At 39.2% G+C, this 26,274-nt stretch overlaps 2 protein-coding genes across 5 annotated transcripts in view; both read left to right on the top strand.

Moving 5' to 3' along the window:
* Positions 1-16,721, top strand: part of RETREG1 (reticulophagy regulator 1) — a 65,227-nt gene extending 48,506 nt beyond the window's left edge. For 2 of the 3 annotated variants that reach the window (XM_048072129.2, XM_013179259.3), the window contains 6 exons: positions 4,103-4,229; positions 6,022-6,106; positions 6,665-6,802; positions 8,654-8,718; positions 9,867-9,993; positions 12,473-16,721. In XM_048072129.2, coding sequence (XP_047928086.2) covers positions 4,103-4,229; positions 6,022-6,106; positions 6,665-6,802; positions 8,654-8,718; positions 9,867-9,993; positions 12,473-12,984 — 1,054 coding nt within the window. In that variant the 3' untranslated portion in view covers positions 12,985-16,721. Of the gene's footprint in view, positions 1-3,297; positions 3,324-4,102; positions 4,230-6,021; positions 6,107-6,664; positions 6,803-8,653; positions 8,719-9,866; positions 9,994-12,472 lie in introns of those variants that run through there. The other variant, XM_048072130.2, reaches the window with a different exon arrangement.
* A 222-nt stretch (positions 16,722-16,943) lies between these two features.
* On the top strand, positions 16,944-26,136 carry ZNF622 (zinc finger protein 622). Of its 2 annotated transcripts, none has more exons than XM_048072126.2 (8): positions 16,944-17,099; positions 17,560-17,645; positions 18,727-19,335; positions 21,423-21,677; positions 22,413-22,575; positions 23,369-23,481; positions 24,505-24,648; positions 25,232-26,136. In XM_048072126.2, exons 3-8 carry the CDS (start codon positions 18,729-18,731, stop codon positions 25,357-25,359), a joined length of 1,410 nt encoding a protein of 469 aa, XP_047928083.2. In that variant the 5' UTR covers positions 16,944-17,099; positions 17,560-17,645; positions 18,727-18,728; the 3' UTR covers positions 25,360-26,136. The 2 variants fall into 2 exon arrangements, with proteins under 2 accessions (XP_047928083.2, XP_013034794.3); XM_013179340.3 differs by lacking the exon at positions 16,944-17,099 and adding an exon at positions 17,448-17,466.
* The last annotated feature ends 138 nt before the right edge of the window (positions 26,137-26,274 follow it).

Genomic DNA, 26,274 nt, shown 5'->3' with positions numbered 1-26,274 from the left:
GTTTGCAGCGTGTGTATTTACAGCTGGGAAATCAAGCAGGTTTAGAAGCTCTGTAATTATTGCCTCCTCTGTTTATGTAGGTGCAATCCTTCAGTTGCCACATCATGTCTACTTGCAGTAGACCTGCTGCAGTTCTGAGTAGTGTATATACATGAAAATACATATAACCGTGTACACATAATTAAAAAAATCCAGCACATCACGAAGAGATCTTTAAACCAGTAACATGAGAGCTACTGACCTTTCTGAGAGAAATGTGATGGGGCTTTGCTTGAACAGATGTCTAGATACAAAATGAGAGCATGACACCATCAGTCATTTTTAGAGAATGTAATGCCAGTGACTCTTCTGGCCAGTGTTTGTGACTGTGATGAGTTGAAGCATCTGGGAAGGGAGGGTGTGTTTTTTTACAGCTACTAGGTAACAGTTTACATATTTGCTCACTTTTAGAAATGATGTAGTAGTTAGTCAGAAGGATGTGAGTAATCAATTTTCTCTCTGAATATCTTAATTTTATTGGCAGTAGCTTAAGCATGGAAGTGTAGTACTTCATTTAAAACTCAATATAAGTGATGAGAGTATAAAATGTTACTCTCTCTAAAGGGTACGCAGAAAACTTTGAAGCTGTTCAGAGTTGGCTACTTATATCCTCAAAGGGACACCCTGGAGGAGTTTGAAAATCTGTTTTGGCAGGAAGGATAGGTTTCACATTTAAGTAATTTATTAAGGTACTGTAAGTAACATCGCGCTGAAGTACTTTATGTTCTTGATTGACTGATGTCACAGTCTTGCACTTCACGTTATACATCTGCAACACTGTATGGATCATTTTAGTTTTTGTTTTTAAATTTGATGACTGAGAACATGATTTTCTGGAGTGGGCATTGTTAAGTGCCCATTTGATCTAATGCAAGTTTAATCTCTGTTTCCAAAAGAGCATGCAATAACCTCTCTACCTTTGCATACATAGAAATGTACACTGTACCCCCTTCTTTCCCTCACTCCCCCATCACCAAGATCTCTGCTGCTGCCCCCTTGTTCCAGTCCTCTGCATCACACTGCCACTCAAGTGAGCTCTGGGGAAAAGGGACAAGAGGGACAGATGTTACCAGGGCTGACAGCTGGTGGGAGATGCAAGCATCAAGAAGCTGCATGTGCATCTGGCTGTTGCACTGAGGATCTGCAAGCCAGCTTTCTTACGTTTCTAGTTGCCTAAGATCAGAACAAGACCTAAAACTCGCTGGTGTTCCTCATAAAATAAAAAGTGTGGCTGTAGCAGAACTGACAACAATGCATCATGGTTTCTTGTGGCTTAATGCTACAAGAAACTGCCAAGTATTCTTTTGCGAAGCAAGCTTAATAGTGGGTTTGTAATGCTTTGAAGCCAACTTCACCTGTACAATCCAGTCCTCCAGCTTGGTTTCTTCTTTGTTAATGCACCACATACAGACCACAGAACCAAAGCATCTAGCAATACACTGTATCTGAGCACTGCAGCTCATAGTTTCATCATCTTTTCGATTTGGTAGAAGAAAGCAGTATTAACAACCAAGAGAAGCAACTCCAAAGAACTTTCCCCACGCTTGTTTTTCTGCATAATTTGCTTGTTTGACGTGTCAGTATTTAATAGTCTCTCTGTGCCTTGTAGTATCTCCTCCTCATTGATCTACATGAAAATAGTCTGCATTATTATCATTGTGGCTTATGCCTTCACCTTTTTTTGTTTCCCTGATTAGTTTTTAACAGTAATAAGCTAACTATCTGTAACTGCCCTGTGTATTTCAAAACTCTGTTTTGAGAGCAGGACCAGACCTACCCATTTTCTCTCTTCCATTGAGTTCCACTTTAACTGCCAGCAGTTTTAAATAAAGGATAGGAGTAAAGTCTGTGAAATGATTTTGTAATTCATAATATTGTAACGATAGTACTTTTCAATACTAGAATAAGCAGGCAACTCTTAAAGTACGTATCAATGCTGCAGAGTGGTTTACAAAAGCTGGAAGCAATGTTTCTTTCAGGAGAATAGCCCATCCATAAAATGACATTCTCACAAGACGAAGCCCTAATATGGTACTTTTCTCAAGCCTCTAAATATCAGAGAGGATGGAAATTGAAATTCATATTGTGGATGTGTAGAGGATAAAAAGTTGTGTAACATTCCTAGTCCCTCCTGCTGGGTTCTTGGGGTGTTCTTCCTGAGCTATTTAATATTTTTATCTACATTCTCTGTCAGAGGAAAGCACCTGCGTGCAGTGCCATGCATGGCTGGCAAATGTGTTGCGTTTTCTCAGTATTGCAGTATTTGCTTTGCCCAAGGCATGAGACTACTGTCCTATGGCTTTCAGATACACTACTTAAAATTGTTTGTTTTTTCTTGATAAAAAAAAAAATCTCGGTGAATATTCAGTAACATAAGAGGTAATCCCACTACTTCACTACTATAGCAAATACTATATTATAATAAATACTAGAGTAACACCAGGAATATGGCAACAATTTGGGTTTCAAACTTCGATCAGTTTTACACCATGTTTGAAATACTGGTTTTTCTAAAAGCTGTGTTCTGTGCTTTACTATGCATTACAACAGTTTGAATATGACACCCCCCTCCTTTAATGCTATTTAAGTTCTGTATAAAATGGCTTCCAAACCTCACTCTGACGCTGCTGTTGCTGTATCACCACCTTGTGGCGAAGTTGCTGTACACAACTTGCATGCAAGTTGTTGATGAAGTTAAATAGAGGCAGAGAAAGATTTCTCCATGTGTAAATAGACACTTTTGACTGAAATTCTTCCTGAAAAGCGGAGCTGCTTAGGCCATGTATTTGAAAATAGGAGAAAAGAAGGTGGTTAGCCTCCATTATGTTCATAAAGCCACTTCCAAGTAATCAAGATGTCCATAGTGCAACAGAAAGTATGTAAAATGCCCGTGTAAAATAAAAATGAATGTCATGTGTATGTTGGAGGAAGGCTTATTCCTGGTTTATATCTAAATTTCTAAAAATTCACAAGTGTAAGGTTGGGCAACAGTTGGACCAAGTGTACAATTCAGCAGGAGCCCACAGTCTCCTTATCCTGTGTATTTAGAAAACCATAATTTTAAGAAAAAGTTGCTTTAGACTCATCAAGAACATTGCTGAATTGGATGTCAGATATGTTTTCCGTGTTTTGGCTGAAATGTTAGTTACGGGTTTCAAGGAGAACTGACCTTTTGCTGAGACATTGGATTTGAAATTCAGAGGAATTACAATTTTTTTTTCTTTTGTCATTTTGCAGAAAGAAGTGATATAACTCTGGGGTTATCGACTGTAAATGTATAAATGGTAATTTGTTTTTCTGTTGGGAAAAAAGTGAAATACACATTTCTGCATATAGTTAGCTGCCATTTGTATAGTTTCGTTATTAATCTGTGACAGGAAATCTGAAGTAATAATGTAATCCAAAACCTTTCTTTACATTTGACGTTACAATGTAATGAACCCAGTGTAATGTAGCCCATGCGTGGGCTACATTATTTTATGTGCTATTATGATTCATTGATCAAAGCTTCTGCTAATTCAGGCCTCTTTACCCTTTTAATAACTGTTCTTTCAGTGAGTGCCATTTTAGTATGTCCTGCATGCTGACAAAACTATGTGAAAAGTAGTAGCAAATAACCACAGCCCTGCTAAGAAAAGCAAATCAGAAGCTTATCTTTTTAGAAAAAATCAATATATCTCTTGTAGCCTGTGCAATCGTATGTGTAACTTTCCAGTAAATCACCCTTCAAATTCCAGCCCATTTTCCTTCAACGTTTATCTCCTTGTGCTGTGTAAGTAACCCTGTTGCTCTTGCTAGGGAGGTGTGCATTGCAACTCTCAGTGTGGTGCACTGAGAATAGAAATGGTGGACAAAAGCAACCTGTTAACTGACTTTCAACAGAAAATCCAGAATGCTTGTGAATGCTTATACCTTTTACAACATGTAAAGGAAAATACATATAAAATATGTATATAACGTGGTTGGCTTAGAAGTTGATAAGGCTTCAAATGTTTTCAAACAGCTCTAACTTTCATATGAGCTACAACCAAAGTTGTTGGGTGTTTGTGTTTGTTTTACTTAGCTGGGAAGTCATCAGTTCCAGGCAGGACTACAGACTCAGAATAAATCAGTGCATTTCAGAAACACTGATGAATTTATTTGTATTTCTTCAAGAAATGTCCCACTTCAAGGAACAAAACCCTGGTAAGGTAAGCACTGCCAAGTAAGAGTAATAATTTGATATCATTTGATACAAAGGTGAGGAAAAAAAAAAAAAAACAATGAAAAACAAAACACATACATTTAGTCATCAATTTCTGTTAAGTACTACCTGTGCAGATCACTGGTAGGTAAACAGCAAGAAAATGTGCCCACAGTAAAGTTTATTGCAATACAGTTCCTCCTCTTTTAGCTGCTGGAACCTCACCAGTCATTCCATGGAAAGGCAATTTAAAACATCACGATTTAATAATAACTTGTAAAAGCAAAAACAAACAAAAAGCTCTTCAACATGGCTGTGGTTTTTTCCAAATAATTGTAGTTTTCAGAAATAGCTGTATTATATGCATTATATGATAGAATTCTTCATATTTTATTCTGATATTTTTTTCTTCTGTATAGCTCTACTTTGTTTTGTTTTTTGTTTTGTGTTTTGTTTTGTTTTAGTTTGGTTTAGTCTGGAAAGACCGAGCTGGAGAATCCAGTTCATGAAGAGACGAGCAAGAATAAGGTTTATTCTTTCCTAATAGGAAGAAGATGATTATGTAGTTGTAGCCCAACATGAAACAGCTTTCTTTTTTAAAGAAAAATGTAAATAATATAGCAGTATATAATGGCAATAGTACTGGAAAATGTAGATTTAATTTTTACATTTGTATTGCCAAATATAAAAATGTAAAATGAGAATATTATTTTTTCCCTCTTTTGATCACAATTAACTTTGCTACAAAATCCTTCATGAATTCCAACCCTTCAGAATTAGCAAAATGAAATTATTTAGTAGTGCATACAAATATCAGGAGTTTAGAGTGAAAGTACAGATCAAGCAACAGGATCAAATACATTTCAAAGATGTATGAATTCCACAAAAAGTAACGATGTGGCTTAGAAAATAAAATTATGTTTTAAATAAGTTGGTGTGTATTGAGGTAAGGAAATGTGATATCAGTATACACTGTACTGTAATTTTGTCCTGTAGTAACATGACGAAGTAAGTGTATCTTTAAGATATATCTAATCCTGATTTAGAAAAGTTGATTTTGACAACATGTTTTCCTTTCTTTTTCCTGATCTCATTCTCTGAGGCGCATCACTACTTTGCAGTTTTGAGTAAATTAGGTACAGGTGCTGTGTGCAAAATTATTGTAAACTTTGAGCAGATCGGGTCTGTACTCAGCATTGTGCATTTCAGAAAGATGCACTGTATGTCTCAGTCACAGCAGAGGTTGAATCTCAGGTTTTATGTTCAAAATTCAGCTCGGTCTTGTCCTAATGGGGATGCTGGAGTGTCCAACAACCATCAAGAAAATGCTTACTATCATTTGAGAGAGAAAATAAGAGGAGAGAACTGTACTACTCATAGGAAGGGTTTCTTGGTTTTTGAAAGCATGCAGCAAGTGTGCATTGTATAATTGCATTCAGTGATTTGTTTGTTTCCTGCATATTAAGTGCTAAGCCATTTTTGTGTAATGAAGGCAAAGTAATTTCTATTAATTTTAGTGGTAACTGTGAAGTTGTTAAACCTTCGCAGTAACAAGAGAATAAAAATAGCATATTTTTGTAATAGAAAAGAAAGTACGTCCTGATTAGCCCAAATGCACATTTGATGTTTATTTGCACAAGTGTTAAAGGATTTTCTAATTAAATATACATATACATATTATTTTCCACTGCATTCATTACATTTAGAATAAAACATTCTGGAGAATTTTTCTTTTGCAAAATGATCTAAATATTTCTAAAAATAGAAGCGTTAATGGCCAATTTTAATGTCTTTGTCAGTTTTGCCTACTCGTCTGCAGTGTATGTACATTTTTCACTGTCTTGGGAAGTTACATTCCTGGAGTTGTCCTCTCCTATGTCCTGCGTAAGTAGAGTCTCTCTTTCTTTCACGATTTATATACACAGTTTGTTCATTATGTGGTCATTAGTATGTATAGGGAGTATTATTTTTATATATATATATATATGTGTATACACACATATATATACACACATACACATATATGTAGGTTCTGACAATGTTATTTGTCCTTTGGAAGTCAGCTTGCGAGTATTTTCAGTTTGTTGATTTTGGCATAATGTTGTATAGCTATGTATCTCAGGTAGGGATGTCAAAATCAGACTAAGTCAAGATAATGATAAATATTACAGTGATCATAAATTGTTCCTTAACTGGAATTAAGAAAAAGTGTAATTTGGTATCAGTACAATGGTATTGTTTTGTGATGAGTAGAAATAGCTCCTAGAAAATGGCTTTGACATTAACAGTTTGTCAGATATGGGGATTTCACAATGTCTTCTAGGCAAAATTAATTCTGTTATGTAAAATTAATAATTATCTTATATAATGCATTAATATTTATTTTTTAACTTCTTATAAAGCGGTATTTCAATACGTTTTCTGTCTTTATTTTTGTCACAGTATTGTGTGCCTTTTTATGTCCCTTCCTCAAGTGCAATGAATTTGGACAGAAATTGTGCAACAAAATCAAGTCTGTTCTGATGAAACTAGATTTTGGAATAGTGGAATACATTAACCAGAAGAAAAAAGAGAGATCTGGTGAGTAACCAAGTGTAGTACCAAGTAATGTATTTCTGTATGCAGAGACCTTTTTATTCACCTTGCACACAGTTTGGCTTGTCCTGTGAAGCCAAATGTAAAGGTGTTTTGGACTTTGAACCTGGCTACCATTGTTAGCTTTATGAGTCATAGAGTATGTCAAACATCTGGGTATAGTTTTTTTTTAAAAAAAAAAAGATTTCATAAGATTTCATGGAAGGAAACAAGGCAAGATTGATGGTTCTCTTCATACATGATTAACTGTACTGCTTGTAGCTTTTCAGAAAATACTACTTAAGGTAAAGTATGAAATGCTTATTTCTCTTTAGATAAGGCAAACTCATCCAGGACAGAGAACCACTCAAGGATACAAAACTAGTGCATCACAGAATTTTCAGTAAGAGTCTGAATTCTGTTCTAGCATCTAAATCTGCCTTGTTTTGTTCCCAAGAGCAACAAGGAAAAAAAGAGGTGTTTTCTTCCCCAAATACTCAGTAAACATTTAAGAATTGTAGTAGGATAGTAACTACAAATTAATCAAAGTTTTTAGTTAGACAAGGATTTAAAACAAAATCTCACCTATCTCATGAATTCCGTATAACGTCAGATACCTTTAGATTTTAAGTAATAAAGCTGTTTCCAGAAAAACATGAATGAGGTTGTCTGTGGTTTCCTTTTTGTGTGTGCTAGTTTTGGTTATTAAAACCGAATTGTAGTTGTGATCAGATTATTTGCAGGTAGCCTAACCTTTTTTAGTTGGATTCACATCAGTAATTTCCTATCTTAAAATGTGCATTCCTCGTAGCAGTTCATAATACAGTGTGCTGTTCCTACATACAGTGAGTGTAACCATCTGCCTTTTTGTATCTCTTACATATAGAACAGTAGTTGTTAGAAATAAAAATAAATCAATGCATTATTCCTTCTTTTCATGCACCATTCCACCTTATTCTAGTTTTAAGTGAATCTGGCAGAGAGAGAGAGGTCAGACTATTGTTTCATAAATTTCATAAGCCAGTTCTGGGAAAATGGTCCAGGTAAGAGTTGTGCTTTCCTGCCTCTCACCCTCCAATTTAATTTAACCCAGGCAAGCTCCTTACCTTGCTTCACCACTTGAGTTCAGCTCTTGAGTTCATACACCCTCGTACTGGCACAAGAGAGGAAGCAGCAACTTGCAAAAACTGGCAATCAAGAACGTCACTGTGCTTTCCAGTGCTACTGGCTTGTCTTAGTTTAAAATATTCATGAGACTGTTCTGAGAGAGAGAGGAGATGAGGTGAAAATTACTTGTCTGTTCATTGTTAGGAGCAACATCCTGCCACTTCAGAGGATGCTTTGTATGCATATTTGCATATGAATGTTATGAAAGCGGGGTAGCTGGGTGCAAAGGAAAGTTTTGTGAATGAAGACTACACACAATTATCCAGAAAATTGTATGTTCTCATATAAAAGTAATGTGTTGGAATAACTATACTGCCTGTTTTAACAGTGTGTTGCAATTATGCCTTGTACTGGCAGCGTAGTTTAAAAGATAAATATATATTGCCAGGGCACATTATATTAGTGTGAGCAACAGAGGCTTCAGAAGGAAGTACAAAACAGGTAAATAGATGTGTTGGAATGCATTTCAGAGCAACATTATCTCTCTTGCCTTGGCTGCTGCGCAATATATTTTGATAAATATCTAGCCTTTTGATCAGCCTTTTCTTCTCACCTTGGTAGCATAATTACCTAAATGATAGACAATGTCAACAGGTGACAGTTTGCTGTACTCAAGCTGTGTGATAGCACACACAGAACTTGGAAGTCCATTGTCACGAGTAGGATAAAAAATATTTTTTTTTCTTTCAGAAACAGCAAAAACAAAACCCACAGAAGATGACAGTGAATTAGACATATCAGCCCTCTGTCCTAAGGTGACTTTTTTCAGTCAGCCCTATCTTCTTTTTAAAATCTATATAGATAATGGAGAGTTTTCTGTGGAAGACTTTAACCTCCCTAGGAGGCTCTGTTCCTGAACTAAGCAGTATGTCTTAAAAGTGATTCATAGTCTCCATCTTTAGACCTATACTAATTAATTTGCTGCGTTCGTGACTTCTGGCCTTCAAGATAATGGTTTCTTTGGCCTACTAAACTAAAAATGTGTTTAGTTTATATTGGCTGTAGAATGATTAAACCAGAATTTCATAGAAAGGGCAGGTTTTTTTTGTTTAGTTTTCAAAAGTAAAATTGCTGGTACTTTTTATCAAATTAAATTATAAAAGGGAAATCTTCATAGAAAACCTATATTATTCGTCTGATACTTGTTTAATGACTTGTCAGATCACATTCAATGATAGTATAAATCAGTATTATATCTACAAATATCTTTCCAGGTATGTATGAGAATAATCTAATGCCTCCTTTCTCTCTTAATATTCTAAATAACTATATGGCAAAGGATTTTTCCTTTATAATTAGAACATCAGTTGAATAAAAAAAATAATGATTTGGATTTGTAGAAGTTCTTAAGCAGTATTAGATCAGTCGTGTGTAGAACCTGACTTTGACAGTGATTGCTTTGAAGGTGTTATTGTATAATGCAAAAAAAAAAAAAGATATCTCATGGGAGATAAAAACTTGTTGCAGATGTAATTGAACAGTTATTGGATAAATTCATAAAGGATAATGATTTTTTGATTTAGCTGTTTTTAATTGCCTTATGGATAATTTTTTTTGTTTCAATGCAACTTTTTACAATTTCTTTATATTTATGCGTAGTTTGTATTTGCAAGCCTATTCTGCATTTGTTACACTAGGACATTACTTGAATCCCATACAATGAATAATTGGAATTTTCTGGCTTCTTTAGCTTAAAACCGTCTTCAACTAAGAAGAGGGATGCTTCACTTCTAAGTATTCTATACTGTTATTTTCACGTTTCTACAATTAAAGCTTAAATAGGAGACAATGTATTGTGCTGTGATATGCAAGAGACCTCTTTTTCAGTATCTAAGCATTGGCTTCCTGTTGTGTGAATTTTTTGAGTGTAAGAATGCAATGTATGGGACTTCTTTGTATGTAGGTTAGTCCTGCGGTTGTTGCCAAAGAGCTGTCAGTGTCTGACACAGATGTATCAGAAGTATCTTGGACCGATAATGGGACCTTTAACTTATCCGAGGGGTATTCTCCACAGACAGACACATCTGATGGTATGTAGTGGCTTCATCTATTTCATCAATGAATTGCACTCTTGTAAGTTATCTGAAAACTATTAGAGAATTTGAGGACATAAGTGGGGTTTGGTTTTGGTTTTGTTTCTTTGTTCTTCCCTACAGTGAATTTAGAATTAATTCCAGTGCTTATTTTGTTTTGGATACATCTTCTATGAGAGCTGTCTTCATCTTAAAAATAATCAAGTAGTGAACTAAGCATCTAAATACATAACTAGTGGTGAGTAAAACAGACACATCTGGATATATGCCAGACTTAGCTCTCTCTTCATCAGACCTCTTAAGCAAGCAAGTTAGTATCAATAATGCTTTTCAGGGTAAACTATATGAATAAAAGCTCAGGAAGAAGAAGTGAATACTTTGAATTGATAAACAGCCAATTAAAGAAAGTATTTTTAGGCTCTGGATATTAGAATGCTGATGAAGACATCCAGCCATGAGCCTGAATGAAACACAAAAACTAAGACAAGGAAGAGATCCTCAAGCACTTGTCTTGATCTTGACTAGATCCTGAAATTCGTACTTTTTACAGACCAAGGTTTCAGTTAGTACTTTGCCCGAATAAATATTAAGAACAACAGTAGTTTGGTGCAGTCTTATGTGTGGATTTATTTCTCTTTTCTAGGAAGAAATTCAATGAAAATGGCAAGTAGGGTGGAAATACTTACCAACATTATAAATGCCAAGTTAATAATTTAAAATATTTTGTTAATATTTCAAGCTGTAAATAGTATCGTATGATAATGGAATCATAAATTGGAATGTCTTCAAAGTAGCTACTTTCTGTCTCATTTCCAGCTAGTTCTGCTGCATGGGTTATTGTATCAAAGATGCAGCATTTCACATTTGCTTTTGATGGTCTTCATGACATCCCCTTCCAGCCCATTAATTTCTCCAGCCTGTTGAGGTCCCTCTGTGGGCCTTGACCTCCAGAATATTAAATGCACCTGCCCCACAGTGGCTCCTTCCTGTCTGTGAACTTGCTGAGAGTGCACTCCGTTCAGTCATCCACATCATTAATAAAAACACTGAACAGCGTTGTGTCTATACTTCTGAGAGACGCCACCATCCAGTTGGACGTTGTATCACTGATCACTGCCCCTTGAGCCAATTTTCCACATACCGAGCAGTTTACCAACCCAGTTCACTCACCAATTACGCTGTAAGGATAATGTGTGAAACTGTATTAAAGGCCTTGCTAAGTTAAAAATAAACATCCACTCTTCTCCCCTACGGAGCCCTTCAGCAAATTGGACATGCACACAAGTACAAGACCAGATGGGATGCACCCGAGGACTGTCTCATCTCCTGTCAAAGCTCTGTGCATTTGAGCCACCACTCTGCAGACAGCGTAACCCTTCTTCCTCACCTTTCCAGACTGTTTTTTTCCCAAAGAAAATGGGAAAATTGATGAAATTGATGTGTCAGACATTTTTAGGATTCATTTCCTTAGCTCTTATGAAAGCTCATATTGCTTGTTTTCATAGGAAGTAAGTTCAAATTGATTATATTTTATTTTTACATTCATACACTGTCTACTAGACCAAAGTATTACCTTATGCTCATTAAGGCATATTCCACAGGCCATGTATTGTAATCAATATGTTTTCCACATTTCTAATAACATACTATTAAAACAGTCATTAAAATCCAATCTTTTATTTGTTTACATTCTGCTTTTTATCCTTTTGAAACATGAAACCATACCGGTAATCTGTAGAGTTCCCATTTTTTCTCTTCTATTTAGTACAAGCATTGAACATGAAAGCAAAAATTTATGAATTAAGTCTTTACATTGTATTTATATCTTTATTTAAACATGTTATTAAAAGTTTATTAAACTGTTTAAAAGCTTAATAAAAATTTGTAATACCATCATATAGACGTATTTGTAATATATATATATACATATATATATATATAGTGAAGAAAAGGAGTTTAAAGACTTCCCACATTATAAATTTTAGCACTTTAGGTGGTTGGTGTATTTAGAACTGTCTGTGCTGAAGATTTGCATGGGTTGTTTTTTATACAGCTAAATACCACTTTTTTCCTCAAGTATTATTGGAAAGAGTCATTCTCAAGCACTTTTTCCAAATCTCTACATAAATATTGCGAATTGACTTTAGGTAGAAAATTTTAATGTGGAGTCACTGAAATGGGAAATGTAACTGAATGCTTGTATTACTTCTCTTTTTTTTGGGATTGGAATGATTTTCACACAAAATATGAATCCAAATTCAAAGTCAGGCTGATACCAGTTGATTTGAAGTACTAGATTTTTATTTTATTTTAAATGTAAGATAATGCTTCTCTGCATTAAGATTACAGAAGACTACAGAATAGTAAATGTATTCAAAGGAAAATTTACTAACTGCATTTTTACACTTGGCTGCTTTTTTGGGGAAGCGTTTCTTGTTTGCTAACACTGTTCCCTTCTGTCAATCCTGTGTAATAGATTTTGACCGACCTAGTGATCACGAGGAAGCTTTTGCTAGAGATCTCTCAGAATTCCCTTCCTTAGAAAATGGTGCAGGAACAAATGATGATGATGACTCAAGCATTGGCATGCCCATCCAGCAAAAAAGAAAAAAAGAACAAACATATTTCAAGGTGGATCATTCTTCCAGACAGAGTAAAGAGAGACCATCCACTGCAGGGCTCTCCTTGCCTTTGACCAGTGACCAAACCTTTAATTTAATGAGTGGAATTGCTGGGGATGTCATCGCAGCTGCAGTGTCTGCTGCCATCAAAGACCAGTTGCAGTCTGCACAGCAAGCTCCCTCACATGCGGTGCCCAGTTTGAGTGAAGAGACAGACACGGAGGAAGCCGATGATTTTGAACTGCTTGACCAGTCTGAGCTTGAGCAGATTGAGAAAGAATTGGGACTTTCACAAGGCCAAGAAGCAGAATCCCAGGAGAAAAAGAAGTCTTCAGGCTTCCTTTCAAATTTGCTTGGAAATCATTAACCTGGGAATTGCAGTTGGTGACACAGAAGAAATGAAACACAAAACACACACAAAATCAAATGCAAAAAAGGAAAATTCTGAGCTGTAAGCTTTAACTATCACTTTAGATGTGTTGTAATAATTTCCCTTATGCAGAGTGAATTAACAGGATAAATATCAGCTGATACTGATAGTTTAATGTTTCTGGTAGTTAAACCTCAATGTAATAGCATGGAAATGAATTATCTATCCACTGTTTGGTTGCAGATGAGTGTTGGAGGTCAGTTGTTCAAAAGGTTTGGGGAAGAGGTTTTTTTTTAATCTTTTTGCCAAACATACATTTTGGGGTCCTTAGCCAAAGTTTCAACATCAGCAATTTATTTACTCTCAGTTGCCAACCGTGGTTGGCAGTCATAATGGTTCACACAGCAAGGATGAGTTATCAGAGGATTGCAGTGAGATTAAGTCTTGCCTCCTTCAATCATACTGAAATGTACGGAGCCCTACAGTTATCATTAGGTATAGTGCATCTACTATTTATGAACACATTAACCAGCAGAACTCTAGTTTAACTCTGTGCAACACTATCATCAGAGGACTTGATTTAACACTTAAAACCTTTGAATTATTTTGGATATGGTGATGCATTTCCAAGTTTTTTGCTGTTTTAGGCTTGTAGAGTTGTAATGTGGCACGCTATTTGACTGACCACCTGCTGTGTTCCGTGATAGAGTCTGGTCCTTGGCAGTATTGCCTGTGTAAAGTCAGCCAATACATTTTTATATTTAAGAGTTAATATGTAAACTGAACAGCCTTTTGGGGAGCAGGTGGGGTAGTTATTGTTTGGAGTAGGGAAGATATAAGAGAGGCAAAGAGAAGGGCTTTTTTAGCTGCCACTTCTGTAATTCAAGATTCTGTGGGGTTGGTTTTTGTTTTTGTTTTGTTTTGTTATTTTTTGTTTGTTTTTGTTTTTTTTTTTTTCCCTGGAACAGCTGCCATCACTTGCAACAAAAGTTGTATTGCAAGCTGGATCTCTTAATACACTTGAAGTATTCAGTGCGGTCATTCGCTATAGAAATCACTCAGAATCCTCTTGGCACGTAAATTAGTAAAATAAAAATGAACTTGTTTAAATTATTTGCCATTTTAAACTCCATGTGTGCTCAGTGAATGGCATGGGATCTTAAGCAGGTTACTTGTTTGATTTTTCGTAGGGCTTTTTTGTTCACCTTTAATATAATCAAATTGTAATACCAAGCAATAGTAATCAAAGAAGTAGGAAGAAGTAAAGCTAGTTTTTCTAATGTGATGTAAACAGTTAGCAGAGTCGAGGGACCATGTCAGCTGCTACTACTACTCAAGTAATTTTCCATTTGCTGGCATTTTAAGAGGTGAATACTGTCATCCAGGACCCTCAGAAAGTACAGCAACGGAGTGTAAAAACGTTCACTAACATATATGTGTAGGTAAACCTGTGTTTAACTCCATTCTTTTTTTTTTTTTTCCCTGAGGTGAAAAAGTAGGCAGATGGCCAAACAGATTGTAGCTGAAGAAAAGATGCTGATAATTTTTGACACTGGCTTTATCGTTGCTTGTGTTTTTGTGTCAGTAATGCATATTGATTGTGTTTGCTGTCCTTTACCGGTAAAAAAAGTGAGCCTGTGCCTTCATTATCCAATCCATTTTGAAATAAGCAGATGCCAGATATAGATCCCAGAAGATGCAGCTTTTGAAATGGTAACATCTTAACATTAAAAACAAGTTTCTGGAAATTATTTTAGAAATGTGGCCATATCGCTTTCATACTGTTAGTTGTTAAGTTTCCTTTTCAATTTCCCCAAGTCTGTCCTTCCCATTTGGAAAAACAAAAACAAAAGAGGCTTTTGCTGAAAAATCAGTAAGTTCAAAGGCCATTTAAGTTTCTCAGACAAGTTAAAAATGTTGTCTCCTTGCTGCATGTATAGGACAATCTATATATTAAGAAGAGTACAACTTCCAAGTTGCTGACAAGACTTTGCAGGGTACCTAGGCCAAGCGTGCTTCCCGAACAAGGGCACTCGCTGGTGCCAGAAGATGCAACAGGCGCCAGGACGGGGAGAACTGGAGAGGCAGCAGCGCTTAGCGAGCTTTGCTGAAGCGGGTGGATGAGACATGCGAACTAGCTGTCGGTGGTGGCATCGCAACAGCGTGCACTTTATTGTTGTTTTATGAAGAATGCTGTGGTTATAAAAGTACCTAACACAGGGGTGCTCTTCTAGAATAATTAGATCAAGAAGGATAAGCAGTTGGAGGAGTTTCTCAGACTTTTTGTAAGTGATCCATTTTCTGGTTTCAACATAGAAAAACAGATCCATTTTTCTTCAATAAAGTATGAGTCACTTTTTTTTTTTGGAAAGTAAAAGCAAAACTTGAGCAAGCAAATCATTAAAGCTTAGGGACATAATTAATTACTTATTTGCCTGTCTTGAATTTTGTCTGTTTTCATGGTAGTTGATTACATGGTATTTTTTTTTTATTCAAGCCCCTAAATACTGTGAAAGGAGGTAATTCTCTAACACTTACTATTCCTCCTAAGATAGTGGAAAGATGCTTAGTTTTTATGGAAAATTACCCCTACCCTCCTAAGTAAGCGCAGGTAAGAAACCCTTTGCTCAGACACAATACATTCCACTGCCAATAGTTGGAAAGCAGAACACAAAGAAAACATTTCTCCCCTTTGTGAAATCCCTTCCACACCATGTTTAGTTGGAAATCACATGAGAAACTTTCATTTTGCTGTATTCTAACAGCAGCCGCGACGTAGCTGTTACGTACAAATGCCTGTCACGTAATCTGCCAGTGGTCCCAAAGTCTTCGCAACGAAGCGTTGCCATCATCTTCCAAAATTAAAAAAAGTAAGGCAGGAAAAAGGGCAAGTGAGTATGGGATAGGCCATGGCTTTGGAACGTGCTTTTGTTACATAGGAGGCCTGCTTTCAGACAATTTCCAGGCAAAAACCAGCACAATCAGCGTGGAGGCTGTGGATCACAGAGCATGGACGTGTGAGCAAGCGACCAGGAGGTAATGCCAAGCGTGATCTCGTGGGATCTGTGCGATGCAGGAGCTGCCCACGTGCATGCAGCTCTGCATCCTCTGCCTCCAGTCGCATGGTTCACGTTCCTCCTTGCCTTTTCAGTGGCTTCTTCATGTACCCGCACCTGGAGAAAGCTACGTGTGTTAGGGCAGGGTCTGTGGGATGCAGCTCACTCCTTCGTACTCACAAAATTTCCCTGTGCGCTATTACATCTGAGTAATCAATACTGAATTGGTGGCCTTACATGCATTAAGTCCAGAATAAAAGCACTTTTCAATGCAGAGCACTTCTCCTTGTGCATGTGCTAGACATTTACTACGAGTCTTGCTTTTGAAAACAAAATCATTCTACACAGAGGAGGAGGGGAAATAATTTTAACCAAAAGTAATAGGATACAAGACAGTACTTGTTTTACTTGCTTTTTGTTTGTTTTGCACTTTTCCAGACTGTTCACCTAAGCGTTCAGAACAAATTCACTGTAGTCCAAGTGCTTGTTCTTAGCTTAAGAGCAGTTAACAGTCTGTAACACCTCGACAGGTAACCAGAAACTGGAAAATTACAAAATGTCTTTATTTAAAATATTTTGCAGCACTTTACCTAGCTTGATTACTATTTTGTAAACATGGAATTATTATATTGATTGTTTGTAAAACCATTTAATAAATATGTGTTAGTTTTTATCTTTCATTGTATCCAACTGTATGTTTGTTCCCGAGACAAGGGGGTGGAAAAAAACACGCAGATGTTTGCCGCTCCGTCCTTTGTTCCTTTCCTTCCCCTGATGCGCGGCAGTGCTCGGTGGGGTGGGGCTCCTCCTGAACAAACACCTCGCTCGTGCCCCGGCGGTGCCACCTCGCTGTCCGGGGGCAGAGCTGGGTGTCACACGTTGCTGCCCAGGAGCTGAGACGTGGCCGCCGCGGCGGCAGGGGGCGGCATGGTGGGGCCGGCCCGGTCCCACCCCGCGGAAGGTGGCGGCCGGGCCCGGCCCTTCCTGGTGGTGCAGCGCGGCCGGCACCGGGACGGACACGGACACGGACACGGACACGGACGGGTCCCCTCGCAGGTGCGGGCTGTGGGAGCGGGACGGGACGGGCCTGACAGCGGCCCCGGGCCCAGCTCCCGCCCCGGGGCCGTGCGGCCCGGCCCGGCGCAGGGACGGGGAACGGGCCCAGGCCCGGCCGGCGGGTGGCGGCGGGGACCGGCGCGGGGAGGGCTCCGCAGGGAGCAGCAGGCCGGGCGGGCAGGGCTCCGGCCCTTGGGGTGAGGCCCGTCAAGCCACACGGCGTTTACTTTCCTTAACCCCCTTCCCCCTCCCCCCTCATATATGAGGGAAAACTCGGCGCTTCGTTCGTGGTGTGGGCGGGAGGGAGACGCTTCAGAGAGCGATTGGGACTCCTGGGGGGGCAGAGAGTGTGCTCTGCTCTGTGATGGTAAACGTCCGCTCGGTGCGACACGCGTCAGCTGTATTTCACGTGAAATAGTATGGCCGCTATTTTCTGTTAACGTATTTTCTGCCACTGCAGGATTACGGACAGAGCGAGCAGTAAGTCAGGAGGAGCCCAGTTCTCTGGGGAGCTGCTGTCCCAGGCAGAACCTTCCAGCTCTCTTGGTACGTGCCTTTCACCATTGCTTCGCTCTTCTGGGAGCAGCTGCTGTTCAGACCGCATTCCTCATGACCTATTACTTACCTTCCTCCTTCCCCCCCCGAGTTTAAACCATGTTTTTTCTAAATCAATTAAAACATGGGGGTACTTTTAGTGATCTCCAGTGAGAACACATTTCATTGCTCTTTGCTTTTAAGATGGTCAAGAGATTCCATCACCTGCTTTGTTTTGGCTTTGTTTTAAATCGAGTTTCATTAAGCACTGAGGAGGAAGGTAATGTGTGGCTTTTGGCTTTGGAAAGGAGGGCATCAATGAGAGGTCTCTACCCTCCAGTTGTCCCGTGACAGCCCCGGCAATGCAGCTCAGCATTGATGAGGCACTGCAAAGGCACTCCTACGGCACTGCTACCCCTGATCTCTCTTCGCTTCCTGGTGGGTAGCAGTGTCTTTGAGCACTCGATCTGGGTAAGACACCAGGTTAACACCTCTGGGTTAACAGTTCTGCGGGACAAAGAGTGCTGTCATCTGCACACGCACTGCTCCAGAATAACTGAAAGGTTTTTATTTTTAAATGGGATGATTTTTTCTTCTGTCTGACGGGATTGTGGAAAACTGAAAACAGGTGTGCAAGTAGGTTTTCTGTTTTTACCCTGAGTTTGCCAATCTCTTTGAAAGCCTGTAGTTAGAAGAATACAAGCCTGATGGGAACATTTACTTTCTGGTCTTCAGTAAAAAGGGGCAGAGCTTTTGAAGTACTGTTATTAAGGCTGGGAGCTTCCATCTCAATCTGTCTCTGAGGCCTGGCAAGCACAGCAGGTGCTGAGTCCAGAGCTGGGATATTGAGGTGCTGCTGTGGTACCCATAATTTCTCATAGCTACATGTGAGCCTTTGGGGGTTGGAGTTAGATGATCTTTAAGGTCCCTTCCAACCCCAGCCATTCTATGATTCTGTATTTTGATTGTCCTAGTAGGTAACATGCCATTTGCTAATTTTGGTGTTTAATAAATGTTATTTTGTACCAGAACTGTATCTGTTATGCTGCTGGTTGTTTATTAGTGTGACTATTATTTTTTCCCCACTTTCTAGTAATGGCAACCTACACGTGTATCACTTGCCGCGTGGCTTTCAAGGATGCTGACATTCAGCGTGCCCATTACAAAACCGACTGGCACAGATACAATCTGAAGCGCAAGGTTGCTGACATGCCTCCTGTCACCGCCGAGAATTTCCAAGAGAGAGTCCTAGCGCAGAGAGCGGTAGCAGAGGAGCAGAACAAAGTCACTGCCACCTACTGCACAGTTTGCAGCAAGAGGTTCTCCACCTTCAATGCCTATGAGAATCACCTGAAGTCTAAGAAGCACCTGGAGTTGGAGAAGAAAGCTGTTCAAGCTGTCAGCAAGAAGGTGAAAATACTGAATGAAAAGAACCTGGAAAAGGGGCTTGCCCTGGAGAGTGTGAACAAAGATGAAATGAACGCAGCTATACAGCAAGCCATCAGAGCTCAGCCATCTTCATCACCAAAGAAAACACCTTTACCTCCTAATAATGCAAGCAGCTCTCCAGTTTCCATGGAAAGCACCAGTCAGTTGCAGAGTAGAGAACGATCCGAAAAACCTCCACGTCTGCAGTGGTTTGAACAACAAGCAAAGAAGCTGGCCAAACAACAGGCAGAGGAAGAGGAGGATACAGAAGAAGGTAAGGCAGTAAACAGGCTGATGACAGGTAGCTGGGTATAAGCTGTGTAGTTGGTTTTGCGTGAAAGTCTCCTTTTGTTTCCTTTAGTAGTGCAGCTTTTTTAATTACATGAGGTCTTCCCGTTGATTAAGTTTTCATCTGAACAGAGGATTTAAGGCTGGTCCATGCTTGCAGTTAGGGACTCCATGTTACAGTGTGTGATCAGCCAGCTGTGCAAGATACTAACACGTGCAAGGGCTGGATATAAGCACTGCTAACCTGAGCACTGTTTCCTGTGTGAAGTCCCAGGGGAATTCCGGGGCCAACACAGAAGGTTACCCTGAAACTGCTTCTGAAAAATAGATGAAATGAACAAAAATCCAATCATGATTATTTGTACCATGGTTCACTTTACTGATCTGTTGAGAAGAGATGGGAGTGGGGCTTCTGTTTTTCACTGCCCATCAAGATCGGAGGTGGAAGTTTGCTCCATAGCCTGCTGCTCTGTGGCATAATTTCTCAGCACATTGGCATCTATAATAAAAATAGTTTAAGAGTTGCTGCCCCAACTGCCTGTTCCTGCTGTGCCACCCTCATCACTTGTGTGGATACAGCTGTTTGCTGAGGGCTGGCCTGGGAAGTGGACAACTGAAATAATCAGAGCTTCAGGACTCCCAGGAGGGGTTATTTTTAACCTAGACATTTTCAGTGCTGTAGCTTACAGTGCAGGCCACAAAGGCATCTCTTAGAGCATTAGAATGGGGTGATTAAACAGCGGCAGGGGGGCCAGGAGTGAATGAAATGGGACCATACTATTCCAACCTCAGTACTGAAACCATTGTGGCATGTTACTACGTCTGTTACAGTATTTTTATGCTGGTGAAGTTTAAGTTGCAGTCTCTGGGGAATCTGTGTGTAGAATAGAATTGTTCTTCTACAGGAGAAGAAATGTATGCCGCTGAACGTGGATCTTAGCATCTAAAGAAGAAGGCAGCTTGCACTAGTTTTGTATTAATGTATTTGTCATAAATTGTGATGCTAAATCTCAGTAGGTTTCCCAGTGTTAATTTGCCTTTTAAGTATTTGTCCAGGAGTGTTCCTTACATGTCCTGTTAATTCAGTTTCATTAAAATCATTAAACTATATCCTGTAGCAAAGATCTTTAATTAGCAGCCTGCAGCACTGGGGAGTGTCCCTTTGCCTGTTCTCAAACACTGTGTGCCATGGCAGTTGGAGCAGTGGGAGCGAGAAGTGGGAAATGCTCTCTGTGCCACATCTGCCCTCTTTGAAAAAGATTTCTAGATCCCTCTACCCATATAACCAGATTCCTGGTTCACTAGCTTTTTTTTTTTTTTTTCAAATGATAATTAGCTAATAGTGCATCTGACAGCTGATTAAGGATGTAGATGAAGTGTACTCTGCTGCTGTTGGTTTTAAACGTCTATCATGTTTGGCAGTGGCCCTGTGAATTTACAAAAGGTCAAAATAAAGTTAAGAAATAGCATTTCCCTGTGGAGTTAAAGCCCTTCCTGATGAGTCCTGAAGCCTACTGTCAGTACCTGTGGGGAATGCTCTGTTGCTTGTAGCCTTCATTGAGAGCTGCAGAAATCTTGCAAGCATGTAAAATTATTATTAAATCTTGGGTAACTGTGAGAAGTGGCTTGTTCTTCTCCTTGGTTAAAGAAGTATGTGTGAACAGGAGTGTGTTTTCCCTCGCTGCTAAGTCACTGCTGGAAATGAGTATTTCCGTGTTTCTGACGGAGTTGTATTGTTTTTAATGAGGCATGCATGTGTTCTTGTGCTGTAGCGAATTAAATTAAAGGTCTTGAAACTGCAATTAAGTTAATAGTTGAGAAAATGGAGGGGAAAAATTTGAGACCTGCCAGCTTTTTTTATGACCAGTCTTGAGCTTTGCTATGTGTTTTACAAAAAAAGTTGTTTTACTGGAAATGATAAAACCTTGCACCTGGAAATAAGCATGTGGTACTTAGCTGTAAGAGTAGATAATGCAGTATTTTCTGAAAACTATTTTTTAACTTATTTGGGAACTGTTCTGCTTGGAAGAAATAATCAAGTAAATAAATCTTTCTTAATTTTCCATTGAAAAGGCTGGGAGGATATGGATTCTGATGAAGACATTGGCTCTGATGAAGAGATGGAAAGCGTGGGAGAAGAGGAGGAGGAGCAGGCAGAAGCTGAAAGTGCTCCTGCTGTCGGGGCCATACCAGTTACAGACTGCTTGTTCTGTTCCCACCATTCAAGATCTCTCATGAAGAATGTGGCCCATATGACAAAAGTTCACAGTTTCTTCATTCCAGACATAGAGTACCTTGTGGATCTCAGGGGACTAATTAAGTACTTGGGTATGCCTGTAAATCTTTGATTTTAACATGGATAATTATAGACTGTTACTGCTTATTTTCACTTGGATACAACTTAAAATGTGTTTTGGTGGTAGTGGTGGTTTTTTGTGTATGTGTGAAATTGGGAAGCTGTCTAGTTCAGTATTTTGATCATGGTGAGGTCCGTGGGTTTTCCAGGGAGAGTGAGAGGAAACCCTACTGAGCAAACACGTGGCCACGTACCCTGTAGGTCTTGCATGGTTTTCTAATGCTGAGAGAGTTTTTCAGGTAACATGAAATTTAGGACAAAACTCAGTTGCTGTAGTGTGCATTTGAGCCATCTTATACTGGGGGAGGTTCTGAATACCTAATGAGTCATAAGTGTTTGCCTCATCTGTTGACAATGCCAGTGAGACAGAGCTGAAAGCTAGGCAAAGAATGTCTAGTGTGTTGTCTAATGTGATAGTGATGAGCATAAAATACTACTGGAGTATCAGATAGGAAGTTGTAATGGAAGCTTGAAATGTTTTATTGAGTATACGTAATGATCCATACCTAGTCACATGAATTCTTTAAATGCACAGACTTTGTCCCCGATGGAGCCGTATGATCAAGGCATAGGAACAGCAGGGCTTTTCTGGAGATGAAGGACTCAGGGTTCTTCCTCAGTCTCTCTGCCTTCAAGCTCAGAAGGCCGCATCACTGAAATGTTAATTATTGAGTAGGAACCAATAAAAGTGTCAATTTTATCTGCAGGAGAGAAAATTGGTGTTGGGAAAATCTGCATCTGGTGTAATGAAAAGGGGAAGTCCTTCTACTCCACGGAAGCAGTACAGGCTCACATGAACGACAAAAGCCACTGCAAACTCTTCACAGATGGAGATGCAGCATTGGAATTTGCAGACTTCTATGATTTCAGGTGAGGACACTTCTTTCAGTGGAGCACAGCAGACGGCAGACAAAAGAACAGTTAAATGTTACATCACATCACAATCTCTTATTATTAGTTTTTAAAATTCGGTCCTGTTTCTGTTTTGATGCTTATTTTGTGTAGCTGTTTTGTCACCTTTCTGGGTTAGCATAACACCATGATGGGTTCTCCTCTCCTGTGACCACTAATATCAGTCCTATGTGGAAATGTATTTTGAATTCTATTTTGTATGTTTGCTGTTACTGAGTTTAGGTTTCAGTCCATCAAAGATCATAAAAGGATAGAAATATCACTTATGTTACCTTTTAGGCTTTAAGATCTACTGTAGATTTTTTTTCTTTTAAGTAGCTGGAGTTAAACAGCACTGCTGTGGTTTAGAGGCCTCTTGTTGGACTTCTGGAAGTTATCCTCAGCTGTGATCACTTTGTTCAGAAACGCCTACTATTATGGTTACAGGTGGTATGGGGAGCTTCTTGGCATGCTCTCCATAGATCTGCAGAGCTGATGGGCTATGTTATATGGTGGTGGCTTTTCACAATAAATAAATACCTGTTAAGAGCGCAGCAGCAGAACCACACTGGGCTATAGAACTTGGAGGTTCTTGTCTTCAGCCTCTGTTCAGGGAAAGGCGTTACTGGGAAGAATTCTCAAATCAGGGTAGGTGAAACATGATGGTGGTTGTGGGTTGCTGTAGCTGTACATGTCGGTTCTTTTGTGTAATGGGTCTGGATAGCTGTGGCTGCTCGCCACATGTAAAACACATACTGCTTCTCCTCTCTAGGAGCAGTTACCCTGATCACAAGGAAGGGCAAGATGGGGAGGTGTCCGGAGAGCTCCCAGCAGAGAAAGACTTGGAATACGATGATGACACCATGGAGCTGATCCTTCCTTCAGGTAGGCACACGATCTGTGTTAAGATGTACTTTCTCTGGGTTTCTCATAGGTGTAGCTGTTACTTGAAGTCATTGTGATAAGTGTTTTCGTTTGGCAAGGGAGCAAGTAATTTTGCATTAAGTGCATTTGGTGTTTTGTCTTCCCTTTACATGATTTTCACTACAAAATTTAAAGACCTGTCTGTCATTTTACAGAAAATACTAAAATAGCTTAAACAAACTTGGAAGCCTTTTTTTCTTTCTTTTTTTTTTTTCCTTGCCTTTTTTTCCTTTAATTTAACTTCAGCATTAATGTAAATGTGGTTTGGGGCACAGGGTTCCTTTGGCTACTTGACCCCTTCATTAACATGTGATTCACATGATAACACTGCAAGAGTTTCCTTATCTTGCGTTAGTGCAACATGGAGAGATTATAACTTAGGTTATCTAGTGTAGTTTTTTTGCAGAGTGGTAGCAGGTACACGGGTAACAGATTCAGTAAACTACTTCAGTGAAACAAATTTCTTTAAATGACCTTACTCTTGCCTTGTAACAGTATTTGAGAATTTGGCACTCCTACGCGTTTTTGTTGTTGTTGGTGTTTTTGTATGAGGGGACTGCAGCCCTTCCATTCTGAAAAGTGTGGCTAACCATGCAGTTACAGAAAGGAGATCTTCCTGAATTTCACCGATGTCTTCAGTGGTTATTTGAAACAGCATTCCCATTCTGCTTATTCCCCTAATTAAATCTTTCTGATAACTACCTGTTTGTTATCTAAGCTAAGGCCCTCTTGAAGAGTGTTCTTCAGGGTCTGGAGGTGGTTTGGTGTTTTTCCTTAAGGTAAAGTGCACTACAGCAAACCTTACAGTAATTGCATTCAGTTTATAATAGTCCTAAAGATTTTTTGTTTTTCTTCTTAAGGCCTTAGCCTTTTAAAAAGCATTTCTTGGCATTTGAACTTTCCACAATTTTCACAATATGCTTAACTACCATATTTCAGAAACTGCATTATTATGCGTAGTAAGATGTCTCCTCCTCTGAACAGGTGCCAGAGTGGGTCATCGTTCTTTAATGAGATACTACAAGCAACGGTTTGGTCTGTCAAGAACAGTGGCTGTTGCCAAAAATAAGAAAGCAGTGGGTCGGGTGTTGCAGCAGTACAAAGCTTTGGGCTGGACAAGCCAGACAGGTAGGTGCCAATTTGAGCTTTTGGCAGGTGATAAGATCCTAGGATATCATCACAGTACAATAATGTAAGTCAGGTTTGTTTCATGTTTGTGGGGTTTTAGTTAGTTTTCCACTCAATTCCCTTTCATTCCTGCAGTCCAAGCAGAAGAGGAAGTGGGTTTTGTCTAAAATCCATGGCGGCTTCTGTGCTAGCCCTTCAGTTCACCAGCACATTTGTGATATTTGGTGAATTCCTAATATTTTTTGGTTTCTAGGGTAATAATCTCATCTCTGCCTGTCAAAGCCACTACTCTTGATGTTTAATATGTAGCATAAAGCATTATTTGACAGGTGGAGTACTTTTTGAGTTGGGGAGCAGTGACGTGTTCTATATCCACACTGGAATGTCTTTTTCCCTTCACCACAGTTGTGGATGTTCAGAGGAAACTGTCCTTTCCCAAGAGAGAAGTGAAAAGGAACTTGCCTGTATGAAGAGAAAACATACAGCTAACTGCTGATTTCGAGGGATAGATAAGCAGTTTTGCAATTTAGTAGTGATCCTACAAACATTTATCCCTCTTTCCCTTCCTCCTTTCTCTCTGAAGGGGCAGTCTTCGCTCAGCAGCGTGATATGCAGTACCTGCAGAGGATGAAGTCAAAGTGGATGCTCAAGACGGGAATGAGTAACAATGCTACAAAGCAGAGGCATTTCCGGCCACAAGTCAGATTTTGAGTACCCCAGAGGGCTGCATGCAGCTGTTTTTGGAAAGAGGGATTTAATGGTTTCTGGCTCGTGGGTTGTGTTATTAAAATGGATTTGGTACCTAACAAATGGTGGTATGTATGCTGGTGTGCCTCCCTGTCTATGAGAAGATGTCCTGCAGGGAGCTTGTCTCTTCCACTGAAATGATGGTTGGCTTAACTTAAAAATGAAAATACTTTAAATGGAATCCGTGGTGAAGTAATCATAGCCATGAATAAGGATGCACAGTCTTAACTGCTCGTCTTTGTGCAATACCTTTCCGTGGGGCAGTTGACGTTGCCATTTGTCTGAATACCTTCAATTTCCAACTCTGCAAACGGCTGAGGCCAAGAGAAGATCCTTCACCTTAGCTTAGATTACATCTAAACTGGAGATAGAGAGTATTGGAGGTGTTTACTTGTGGTGTCAGACATAAGTTAGCTGGGTATTTTGGACTTCTAGCTGGCACTATTGAGGTGGAAATTTGAAAGCAGAGATTCTGGGAAGGTTAAGTGATAACTGTTTGCAGAAATGCACTGATGGGAAGCATAACTCCAGGATTAATTTTGTCCCTTGAAGCTGACTGTATTTGCTTAATGCTCCAGGTCAGGGCTGGGTTAATGACTTTCAACATAAACCAATTGCACTGTATTTCATGAATTTTCATTACCTAAAAACTGCTCAAAATTATGATAACATATAAGTGAATGTTCATCTAAACTTCTGATTATTTGTTAAAAAAAATCCTGATTAAAACTCTGAAGTAACTATTGATGTCAGCTTTTGTTATTCCCATTGAGAACTTGTGTTTTATGATCTTGCTGAAGGAAAGTCACCTGAGACATGCATGGCTAGAATGGAGTGTCCTTCCTGCCAACAGCATGCTCTCCCACTTGAGCATGCAAA

This window comes from Anser cygnoides, chromosome 2 (genome assembly GCF_040182565.1).
Source record: "Anser cygnoides isolate HZ-2024a breed goose chromosome 2, Taihu_goose_T2T_genome, whole genome shotgun sequence".
Lineage (NCBI taxonomy): Eukaryota > Metazoa > Chordata > Aves > Anseriformes > Anatidae > Anser > Anser cygnoides.
The sequence above is the reverse complement of the archived record's forward strand: the minus strand, read 5'-3'. Positions and strand labels throughout refer to the sequence as shown.

Bases quoted from the DNA above. Each gene is read 5' to 3' on its own strand.
- ZNF622 (XM_048072126.2), top strand. From the start codon at position 18,729: ATGGCAACCTACACGTGTATCACTTGCCGCGTGGCTTTCAAGGATGCT. The intron at 21,678-22,412 runs GTATGCCTGTAA...TTTTATCTGCAG, and splicing joins GGGACTAATTAAGTACTTGG to GAGAGAAAATTGGTGTTGGG. The intron at 24,649-25,231 runs GTAGGTGCCAAT...TTCTCTCTGAAG, and splicing joins GGGCTGGACAAGCCAGACAG to GGGCAGTCTTCGCTCAGCAG.